This window comes from Clarias gariepinus, chromosome 21 (genome assembly GCF_024256425.1).
Source record: "Clarias gariepinus isolate MV-2021 ecotype Netherlands chromosome 21, CGAR_prim_01v2, whole genome shotgun sequence".
NCBI classification, from domain to species: domain Eukaryota; kingdom Metazoa; phylum Chordata; class Actinopteri; order Siluriformes; family Clariidae; genus Clarias; species Clarias gariepinus.
Window position 1 is genome coordinate 2,068,975 of NC_071120.1, and position 12,144 is coordinate 2,081,118.

The window sequence follows — 12,144 nt, forward strand, 5'->3', positions numbered from 1 at the left end:
CCAAGCACCATGACATCAACCCTATGTCGTCATAGTGTGTGAGGGCCCACAATTTTTTTGGGGGTGGGGCGGTCCTAACATGCTCAAAAACTCATAAAAAAATTGGCAGACAGGTTGGAATTCTCTGCTGCCATTAGGATGCCTGAGATTCTGGGCCCCGGCCATAAGCCTTTAGAATAACTTTCTGTGAGACATGTCTAAATACGTGGGCCCACTGTGCCCATTGTCTTACATTGTCCTTCCTTTTTTTATTTGCTATGCTGACATATAGGAGATGTGATGAAATTCTGCACCAGTGAAATTCTGCACCAGGTGGCTGTTAACAGGTGAGCTCACAGGACAGGCAGGAAAGCTAATGGGTTAGCTTTTACACAGGCCATGGGGATCAGGAGAAGTCAGAGCTGTTTTTGGGTCTTGACATTTCCTAGTAAATCGTAAAGGACACAGTAGGGAAAACGAGAAATAGTTCTGCGACAGTACAGTAGCTTGGGTCCAAAAAAAAAAAGAAGAAAAAAAAGAGTACAAACCTTCATTAAATGTTTAGGATTAAATGCCACGCCACATGCCCACAGGGTCTGGTGAACTAAAAGCAATAATGTTGCTTCTAAAGCAGGAGCAGTCGATGGCTGGCATGAGCCACTTCCTGTTCCTCTCTGTGCCTTTACTGAACATCGATATTTCCCCCAAACAGCTGCGCTGAGAAAGTGCGACCCGCGGCTGCACTGTAAGCATGGGCTTTAGGCACCGGCGTCTGACGGAGAGACGGAGACTGGAAATGAATCAGAGTAAAGGTCAGAGCTGCAAACTCTACATCAATAACGAGAGGTGTTTACGCCGACTCAACGCAGGAGAAGGACCGGGTTATGATGATTAAACGCAGATTTCTGAACTCGTGCAGCATTAGCGACAACTTCGGGAGTTTTAAAAAGAACAGAAGGTAACATTTTAAAAAATATATGAAAGCAAGCCTTGACCCAGAGTCTGTGATCAGGCAGATTTCCTGAGTTCGTTTATAATCTGAGAAACTCTCTCAGCAGCATTTAAATAATACATTCTTTTTTTTTGGTTCTCTTGTGATTTAAGTAAAGTTAAACTATTGATGAATGGATCGGTGAATAATGGTTGCGGTGTTTTCCCTGACTCGACAGTTTGCGCTGAGGGACCTGTCTGGGTCTGGTCTCTGTGCCAGGACGCTGATCAGCAATGTGACGCTGATAAACATCAGAAAGAGAATAAAAAGTGTAGCAATGCTGTGATGGCGTCTTTCTCTCTCTCTCTCTCTCTCTCTCTCTCTCTCTCTCTCTCTTTTCTTGGCTTTTCTCCACACAGAGACCAGGCCCTGGTGGATAAATGCTGAGCAGGGTGTTCACTACACACACTGTGGCATTTTCAAATACATGTCCAAACAAGAGGCCTCCTCTCAATGCATCAAACTGTCAGATCAGTACAGAGACAGGATTCACAGGGGACTGGGACAGCGTTCCTCACACATCCACCCTGAAATAAACACATTTACAGCAGGTTCTGTTTCCTCAAACGCCTTCGACTCTGAGATTTCATGTCATTTAGCTTATTACACACTCTGTGGTGTCCAGTTCATGTGTGAAAATGATTCCTCGTGCTCCCAGAACCGCTGAACCGTCCTGGAATATGGCCGAGTCATCAGGGGAAGAAGAAACCCTCCATAGATGTGATGACCTGGTGATTCAGTACATTCAGGTGGTCAGCTGACTTCATTCTACTGCCCCATGATGTTAGTCCCAACCCTGAGAGTTCTCATCAGTGTGTATCTCTGTGTGTGTGTGTGTCAGGCAGGCAGACAGGTTTAAAAATGAGCAAATAGACAAGTAGACAGAAAGACAGACAGGTAGAAAGACAACCAAATGGACAAGCAGTCAGACAGAGAGACAGAAACACAAGTGGATAGGCAGACAGACATAGAGGCGGATGGACAGGTAGACAGACAGACAGTTGAAAAGTGACAAAAAAAATGCGATTTAAGGCTCTCTATCACACTCAAACACACACACACACACACACACACACACACACACACTTGCAAAATTCAATTAGCAGTAATAGTACACTTTTTTGCTGCACTGCCTCCTGTTTTATCCATTAAAACACACACACACACACACACACACACAGACCCACGGAGCCACCAGCTTGTTGTTTGGTTCCTTTAGTAACAAAGTATAGAGCAATAGCTCTCTCTCTCTCTCACACACACACACACACACACACACAGGTCTGATGAGAGAGGAAGGGGGATCCAACATGCCACCCAGTCGTCCCTCAACATCTGCCCCTGAGTCTCCTCACACTGTTTCAGTGTTTCAGGTACACCAGCTCTCACACACACAGTCTTCCTCAGTGTCCTGGGGACGTTTCTGAAACCCACGCCGTCTGTCTCTGTCAGTCTAACAGTCTGCACTTATCCCACACTTAAACCACAAACATCGAATTGGCTGAGAGATGAACGTGTGTGTCACACGTGGAAATCGCCTGAAAAAGGACATAAACAACAACAAAATATAAAATAAAAGAGGTGCAGAGTGAAGGGATGCGACCCGATCCTGGTCCAGACATCCAGAGTGGAGTTGTTTTGGGGAAACAATTTTTGAAAGCGGAACAAATTTTTAGGGAGTTTTGCGCTTGTATTTTTAGAGATGTATGATTAAAGTGAGTTAACACTCAGTCAGGTGGTTTGTTGCTTAGCGCCATCACCACGCACCTCTAGGGTCGGGGGGTCGAATCTCACCTCAGGTCTGTGTGTGTGTGTGTGTGTGTGTTTATATGCTCTCCCTGTGCTTGGTGTGTTTCTGATGATTAATGTTTTTAATTTCCGTGTAGTGTATGAGAGTGTGTGAGAGTGTGTGAGAGTGTGTGGGTCGGCACCCCATGCAGGGTGTAACCCCGCCCTGTGCCCTGGATTCCCTGGATTCCCTGGACCAGTCTCCAGGATAAACGCTGTAGATGACAGATGAAGGGATGTCAGTGAGCCGTGGGTTTTCTCCTCCCGTGACACAGAATCAGTGAGCAGTCTGGACCTACAGCAGACCCGACGCCACGACTGCTGCAGGTGCGAGTCTTTTTTACCCTGAGTGATGTATAAACCATGATAACTGGTGTAACTGGTGTTTGTTTAAAAGGCTGTAACCCCTTTACGCTCTGAGCTCCTGCTCTCCTGCTGGGAACCGGCCGCGTCTGAAAGACTCGTGCGCGCTTAAACACCTCGTTGCTATTCTAAACACCACGACACGACACACAGCAGACGAGTGAGAACTCACCTCACACTGAGAACTTTCTCATCTCCTGAGTAACTCTGAGAAACGCTCGTGTGTGGAGCGACGCTGATCACGGCATCCTCAGTCTCGCTCGCGGAATTCAACAGGTCCACAGGAGCGATCCGAGTGCGTAGTGCAGCGCACCGCGCACGCTCCACGCGTAACACACACACACACACACACTACGCCGGTTCCTTTCTCTCCCTCTCTCCAGCTTGTTGCTCAGAGAATGCTCTCTCTTCAGTCACATACACACTCACACACTTCCTCGCTCTCTCTGCCATCTGCTGTCTTATTCTCTGCCGTTTTCTTTCGTCCCCTCCTTCTCTTCTACGCTCATGGGCGCGCGCGCTCGTGTGATTCCTCTCTCTCCACGGTGACGAGCTGATGAATTAAACAGCGAGGTTGGGAAATTGATCAGAATCCATTCGCCGGTTTATAAATATCCATAAGGTTACGCTGCATTTAGACACGGGTGTGTAGGTTTATTACAGCCAGGTTTATATAATAAAGACAAACACACACACACAGACACAAGGACATGATCTGTGTTTATTTCAAATGTTCCGTTGATCATTTTGACACCTACAGATTGGATTGAAAATGTTAAAAAATGTTCAGATAAATCTTTCTATTCATACTATGCGAGTAGAACATTAAATGATTGTGTAAGATGTTAATAAAATGTTTAAACTACAATAATTATTTAAAAAGCGCCAATACAGAATCCAGAACCTTCTGGTTCCTGGTACAGTACTGTAATTTGACAGTAATGCTGAAATTTTCTATCTCCTGTACTCAGACAGAATGAACGATGGCTGTAGAACCTTAAACACATCCAGATCTCCATTAGCGATCAAAGCTACAGAATAACGTGAGACAGTGAAGTTGAACAATACAGAAATGTTCCATTCACCATCTAGTGCCAAGATGTACGTTACCCGGGCAACGTCACTGCCAATCATTGTGGCATCCGACACGCCGACGCCATTCTGACGTGGCCTTAATTATAGATTTACATTCCTGCTTTTTATTAACGCTCTGAGGCCGCAGAGCAAACATACACGAGATATGGAAATCATACAAGATCCTGCAACGGCAAAGACAAAGCAGGAAAGTAAACATGGAAATGAGACGGCAGTTCCACAGAGTTTTCCCCTAAAAAAACAAAACAATGGAGCTGTCATGTTGAGATCAGATCACCTGCTGTGGTCTATATTTAGCTGCTCAGATTGGGTTTTAAGGGAAACAGTATGATTTATCCATCATATATGAGAGGAACGCCTACACGGCTCAGCGTACGAGACATGAACACACTGCTGATTTTACGTCACTCCAAGTTCTCAAAGAACCTGGTTCTGAATTTTATGCTAAGGTGGCATTCTGTCTTTTGTACATTTTTAGACAGAAAATTCAATCCACTGCCTTTGGTGGCGGGAGTTTCTGAGAGGTTGAAGCTGGTGATGGAGGTAACCAAGCCTTTGGCGCTTTGCTCAGCCACACGAACCTCACAGATCACCATGAGAAGCATGGAGGTCTTGATGCCCAGCGGGATGTTGTGTTTCTGCATGGACATTTACATTTCTGGCATTTGCCAGACGCTAGTATCCAGTTGAGAGTTAGCTCGGTTTCAGCTCGGTAATGGTGGGGTTTGAACCTGTGACCTTCTGATAAATAGTCTGATCAAAACAGTCAACATTGGGTAAAAATTTGATTAGTCTCCAATGCACTAATTTTACTCTTACAAAGGGGTACCTGGGTTGTACGGGACTCCCTCGCTTTTGCCACCTTGTTCAGATTACACCAATTCAAAACAACCCTTCCATTCCAGTGACTTCCAGTAAACAGAATCCTCTGTCCTCATTTAGTCATCATCCTTCATAGATGCCTGGCAGCATCACCAACAATATTTGAAAACCGTCCAGAGATCATCAAGAGGGGGAGTGGTTCACGGCCAATCCGAAGACATGTCCAAGTGGACAGATGGACATATAGTAAGACAGATGTGGTGAAACTGCAGCAGCTTTGTCCTGTCCACAAATCAGAAGAAGGTGAGACTCACTCTTCCATTGGTATTTTGTCAGCTCTGGGCCTCTCATTATTGCAGGTTTGTCCTGGACGTCCCTCATCCGCTGCTATTACCTGCCTGGATAAGCCTTCATGTCCATGTGACAGGAATACGCCTGAACGTTCCCTTGTCGCACGGATCTTTAGCGCTGTCAGTGAAACGGCAGTGTTTATTAATAAAACACAGCGGGCTGAACGCAGGAACTCAGCAGTCTTCGGAGCTTCAAATGTTGTCATTAAGTGAGACAGGAAGTGCTGAACGTGAACCTCAGCTACAAACTGCAAAGGAATCTTAATGACTGTGGAAGAAGCGAGAAGCTGAGCGGTGTAACTTTACAGAGGTGATGATTTGGAGAAGAGTTCTGAGAGAAGCTCAAGAGCCTCAAATCATGCTTTCTCAAATAAATCTCCAATTAGTCGATGTGAATTAGTCAAATAACGGTTCAGTATTGATACAGTAAACCTAATCAACCCTGTTTCTGTCTTCAGCCTATTTATGGTTCATTATTTCTACAAATCAAATCAAACATCCAACGTCATTAAAAGCTTTAGACAGAGGCCCTGAGACAGCGAGAAGAATCCCATCTTACAATCTGACTGATTCTGAAAGCCGCTCTCCTGTAGCGACGCCTCCTTTAGGAGGATACACAGTATCAGAAACAGTGGAGCAGAGGCAGGGAGGATGCTGAAGCTTTGTTTCCTCGTGTTTTAACGTTAATCTGTTAAAGATCTGGGAACATGGGAGAGGTGGGACAAAGCAGCGGGATAGAGAGAGAGAGAGAGAGAGAGAGACAGAGGAGGAGGAGGAAGAGGAGGAGGAGGAGAGCATTCCGTGACGACCTTCAGCCAATGTCAGCCTCCATGCCACTTTGATTCCTCAGACTTGGTACTCTGCTGGAATCCACAATCTCTCTCTCTCTCTCTCTCTCTCTCCCTCTGTCTCTCTCTCTCACACACACACACACACTTTGTCCTTCCTCTCTCTGGCTGATCTTTTTCCCTTGCAGCACAGACACGTTGGCAAAGCCTAAAAACAAACAAACATCTCAGTCACGCAATTCCACAAGCAGGCGCAAACCAACACTCAACTACAAACAAACGGAATATTTCCAGGAAAGTGTCAGAGACAGCGCCACCATCTGACAGCTCCTCTCATAAAGAGTGCTATTAAATCTGATGATCATGACGTTTCTCAAGTTAAGTTAGGAGGCACAGCGGGGAACCAGGAGAACTCAACAGAGCTCCATGTGGTGAAGTTTAAGTTCAAGCTCGAGGCTGTCTCACTGAGACATTAACTCGGCCGTATGATTAACCCCTTTATGCTATAATGTATTAACCCTGGTGCAGTCACAGGGGGTCATATTTTATCCTGAGGTCACTGGATGTGAAACATGAATACACTTTGGATGTGATGCCTCTCCATCACACACTTGGGGCGAGTTGGTGTAGTCGCTCCAGCCTTAGGAAACGCATGAAACCGACATACATGCCATGGACATGAACAACCTCTGTACTGAACACGGGTTTCCTCTTCACAAGGCAGAACACGTCCCACTGTCAGTGGGGTTACTCGGGGTCAAGCTGCGAGCTTGCTTTTAGGGAGGCCCAGCAGAGACTGTCCGCGCAGGGGACGCATCAATATTCATGAGGTTTTAACGCAGTGCTGGTGTTCTCCGACTGATATCTCCTGATATCTCCCACTGCTTCTCTCTGCCGTTAATCCTAAAACCTACGACCATCTCTGTATGTGACCCTTACAGTGATCCACACCCTTAACGAAACGCACTTTAATCTCTCTAATTATCTGCGGCTAAGATTCAAGTCCAAGATTCAGCTTCTTTCACGGACTTGGTATACTTGCAGTTTCCTAGGTTACCCAGAATGCCATGCTGTCTTTAGTGGCCCTTTGCTTATCTCGATCTCAAGTGATGTTGCGGTGCTTTAGTTTTATAGCCTGTTCCCACTGGAGCTTTCCTGCTGATTCCTCCATCGCTCTCTCTCTCTCTCACCATCACAAAGATCTCGGACTAGCCTCAATGGTGCTGCAATGCATTCTGGGACTGCTCAGAAGTATGATGCCAGGGAACGAAAAAGGCCTGAGGAAAGAAGGTTAGCTTTTTATTTTTTTACGTCGCTATTAGAATTTCAAAGAATAACAATAAGAGCGCCCCCCTGTGGGCCAACTTAGCGCCAGAATTAACTAAACAAATCACAAATATTTTAATACTATTAAATGTCCATATTCAGGATGGATTGGAATAGGAGAACTTCTGAGGAATCTTGTCGGGAATATGTTTAGGAATTCTTTTAATAAAAGTCTAAAACACATTATGAAATTAGGTGTGTGTCAATAGTAGTGTTAGACAGAGTGAGAGAAAGTGTGTGTGTGTGTGTATGTGAGGCGCAAGGCGATTTTCCATTTAGCGCTCTTCAGTGTAACAGAGGTAAATGGACACTAATGGTTGCCACAACAACCGGTGGGACAAATCACTCCACGTTGGCTTGAAGTGGTGGAGCAGACGACTCGTGGCATCGCCTCATCTGTCTTCTCTCTCCATCCCTTTACAGACAGTCACTTGGAGGACCGTTGCGTATCGATTTCAGGGCTCTGGAACACGGCGGCACATTTGTCACCCTGCTGTAAGTGAGTAGTAAAAAGCCACGGCGGAGTGTATTTACTGCAGAGCCCATGATGTTGAGGTGTTTTAGCTCCCTGGACGCCGGACCGCTGCGGGTTCACAGCTCCGGCGGAGACGCAATAAATAAACACGCTCCAGCCGCCGGGGTGAAAATCATTAAACATTAAAAAGAGTCGGGAGCACAAAGCGGCTGGACCGGCTCCGAGCGCTCTGAGTGTGTGTGTGTGTGTGTGTGTGTGATTACGCTGGGCAGAAACACCAGGTCTGTGTTTTTACTGAAGATAAGAAGTTCTGTGCCGCGTCTGGAAATGTTTCTAAATTAATTACACACACACATAAGAACAAACAAACTTTAAAAGGAGTTCAGAATGGTGAAAACGTGTGTGTGTGTGTGTGTGTGTGTGTGTGTGTGAGAGAGAGAGAGAGAGAGAGAGAGAAAGAGCTATGGATGTTGGGAGGAGAGTCATCTCCAGTACACACACAAACACACGCGCACACACACACACGCACACACACAAAACGTGTGTATGTACAGCTGATAATCACCTTTATCCTTCACTTAAAAAGCACACTGACAGAAGAGCTCTGTTAATTGTGCTCAAAAGTTTCTACCCCCCTTTGAGTTGATTGATTTAAGGCGTCCCGTCTTATGGTGTCCGATGACGCCCTTAAACCTCAGACCATCAGGATCAGAAGAGCAGGAACCTTACGACCTCACACCGTTATTACAGCAAACACAGACAACATCAGACCGCTTCTGTTACTGTTAGTAAAGATGATAGGTGTGTGTGTGTGTCGACGCCAACACAATGTGATCACACACTTCTGCAAACAAACACACACTCCGTACACACTTAATGACGCTCAGTGAGACAGAGAGGAAGAGAGAGAGCCTTCAGGAGAAAGTGTTATCAAAAGCGTTGTGTAGGAGTGTGAGATGTCAACACTACATCTGTTTCTCTTTCCTTTTAAACCTTCGTGTACGGTGGCCCCCAGGGACAAAATGCACACTAAAGCCTTTAAAAAAAAAAAGACAAATTTTAAACTTAAAAAAATATATATATTAAAAATACACAAACGCACAAAAAAGTCTATGCGAGTTACAACAACTTTAAAACAAACCGTTTATTTTTGCTCAGTTGATGTTGTTGAGTTGATCAGACTCTTTGGTTACTTCCTGAACTAGCCGTAGCCGTAAGCTCGTCACTCCCCCTACTGTCCCGGAGCACTCCCTTTTTACTGCTAAATCCCTTATACAGCATTTTACTTTTTGCACTTTGTGTTTCAACTTTTTTGTGTGTTTATTCTGCTTTCACTTGTGTATGTTTGTTGTCCCTAGGGGGCACCGCCCTTGTGTTCTTAATAAATCTAAACAGAAATAAAAAGTAGATAAATGCGCACAATATCACACAACTCCTTTATCAAAGGGTTAATCCATCCATCCATCCACCCATTAAAAAAAAAGAAATGAAGACCCGTCATCAAGGGCGAATATGACAGGAAAATTGTAGCATTTAGCCTGGCGAGCTTCTGATTAGCATAACCATGCTAATGTAAGGGGTCCATCAACCATATCAGCTTCATTATCATTTAAATCAGATTTTTTTTTCGTCTGTATTTTTTCATCTTCTATGATTCTCTCATTTCTTGCCTCAGAGAAGTTCCTAATATTGAGTGGATGATATTGTTACATGCTCATATTAGAGCAGCGTGTTTTAATTTGTTCATAACATAAAGATACACACTTAGACAAAGACGATTCACACACAAGAAACCCAGGTTAGGCGTCTTACTAATTAATTCTAAAGCAAGACTTACATCGTAGCAGAGAACGATAGACTCTAGATGAGAAAATTCCTCGAATGCTGCCTCGAGTGAATCTCGAGCACGCAACAAGGCCCGGGCCACGTGTCAGAGAAAAGCGTGAGAGGGATACAGACGTGAGGGAAGACAGAACGAGGAGCATGCTTGCTCCTTCCTACCTCGCTCAGGTGAACTCGGACTTTGTTGATGGCCTTCAGCCAGCGGAGGCGAGCCACGGCGATGGGAGGAGAATCGGTTTTGAAGGAACTGAGCAAGAAAAAAAAAAAAAAAAGTCAGACTTGAGAATAAGCTGCGTGGGAGGCGGAGAGAAAACAAAACACCATGCCAGGAGCACATAGGGACATAAAATGATGAGAAAAAATACAGATTTAACGGAGAGAAAATATAAACAGTAACATGCGCTTAGAGAAGCAACGTTTCAAGAGTATAAACAGGACAGACAGGACAGGTGGAGAGGACGTGGCATGGATTTTTTCTTCAATTTGTAATAAATATAAATAAAAACCAGCTTTGATTTGCCTTCAGTAGGCAGAAATTTGCATTTCATAGGCCACTTCCACCAGCTCTTAGAGCTCATAAAACTCTGTTCGAAACATCCTTTCAAATATAACAAAAGCTGCAATTAGCACGCGCTAATCAGGCACATCATTATCTCTCACCTCTCTGACTCGGCATGGAGGACACGCTCTTTCTGTTTCTCCTGCGCACTCGCTCGTCTCTCTCTTTCCCCTTTCTCTACGTCCTCCGAGGAGAGCCGAGGTCGGGCGCCGACGGGATGCCGGGTCTGGTTCTCTGGGTCGCTTCTCTCCTCCGGTTCTGAGCTGAACTGGGAACTGGCCTGGCTCAGGTTACCGGACGAACCGAACCGTGAGCTGCTCGCCGGGCTGAACGTACGACACAGAGACGAACCAGGTTAGACAGTATGAGCTAATGTATAAGTGTATTCATAACCCACAGGGACCTGCATTGGTCGGAACTGGGTATTAGTTCCAGCCCTCAGGGCTTCTGATTAATTGGCTGGAGTGTCAAGGAATCAGTTACTTTAACTTTTCTTTTAATATGTAAAGCTTTGCAGAGACCTTGCAGGGCTCAGTGGGATTATTCTGGATAAGTCTGGGATAAAGGGAAAGCACTAGCCAAGGTGATGTCCGTGATATAAGGTCTTAAAAAACACAAGGTAAAACAATCTAGCAAGGCCAAGCCGCAGCCAGAACACAACTGTGCTCCTATTTTTTTCGCAATTTGCTTAATCTTCAGGAAAGAAACATCAGCAGGACTTTGAGACTCAAAGTACATCATGTTTTAGCGAGACCGTCTGCTCTGTTCAACCGCAAAGATTTACCGTCCGTGGGGTTTGGCCGAAATTACCCTCGCTATTACCTTTCCTCCACGCCTACAGCATAGCCTATAACTCTGTAACTTTCGCTGCATAAATCTCTACGCTTTCAGTTGATGTAAATAAACTGGCTGGAGGTAATGGAATAATTCAGGCTGAAAGAAAGGAAACGATCCAACCATACATTTAAAGCTAATATATAAAACCAAGGGCATGATTCATGCAGCCTCGCCTCCATCAACGCCACTCAATCTGGGCCTCGGGCAACTTTCTCTCTTGTGGATTTAGACACTTCTCAGACAGAACTTTATTTTTCCAAAATAAATACTGTTAATGTGTTGTCTAAGAATGTATTGCTTTCCAAAATAGGCTGAGATGGTCTACTCTTTCAGAGACCATAAATATGGCCTGTTTTTTATTTTTGGTCGTTTGGCTGTTTTATAATCATAAATAATAGAGATGGCAATAACCGCGGACCATGAGATATGATATATAATCAACATTACCCAGGAGGTATCAAAATTTATAAATACCCCGATTCAATATTAATTTTTTCAGATTTTTTTTACAAAATTTGAAAATAATTTGTTCCTATGACAAAGGACGTTGTGCAGCCTGAATTAAACATTATTTAAGAAAAAATTGGTTGAAGGATTGAAAAGAAAGGATTGGATTTTGGTGGCTATACAAGGATTGCACCACAATACATAACTGAGTAGATTTTTCTCCACCTCTAATAAATTATGAAAATCATTCCACATCATGTTCAAAATGGAAGCAATACACAAAGGGACAGTAAAAGAGTCAGCACATGTCAAACTACAGCACTAGGAGGTGAAGGATGTGGAGATACAGGATGGGTCTCACGTCACGGTACGGTAAACACTCTAAGCACAGCTAGAGATCATGTTCCTACTAGCCTTCTGTCATGCTGCTTGTTCCATGGACTCTCTGGGAGCTGCCTCACAGCATGGTCTGAAGTATCCCT

The 12,144-nt window shown here is 44.6% G+C and overlaps 1 protein-coding gene across 1 annotated transcript in view; it reads right to left on the reverse strand.

The window, feature by feature from the left end:
- Nucleotides 1–12,144, reverse strand: part of LOC128509559 (protein unc-13 homolog A) — a 91,501-nt gene that overhangs the window by 41,210 nt on the left and 38,147 nt on the right. Inside the window, exons 10-11 of the mRNA XM_053481335.1 lie at nucleotides 10,480–10,704; nucleotides 9,979–10,066 (exon numbers count right to left, since the gene is read on the reverse strand). Of these exons, the coding sequence (XP_053337310.1) occupies nucleotides 9,979–10,066; nucleotides 10,480–10,704 (313 nt within the window). The remainder of the gene's footprint in view (nucleotides 1–9,978; nucleotides 10,067–10,479; nucleotides 10,705–12,144) is intronic.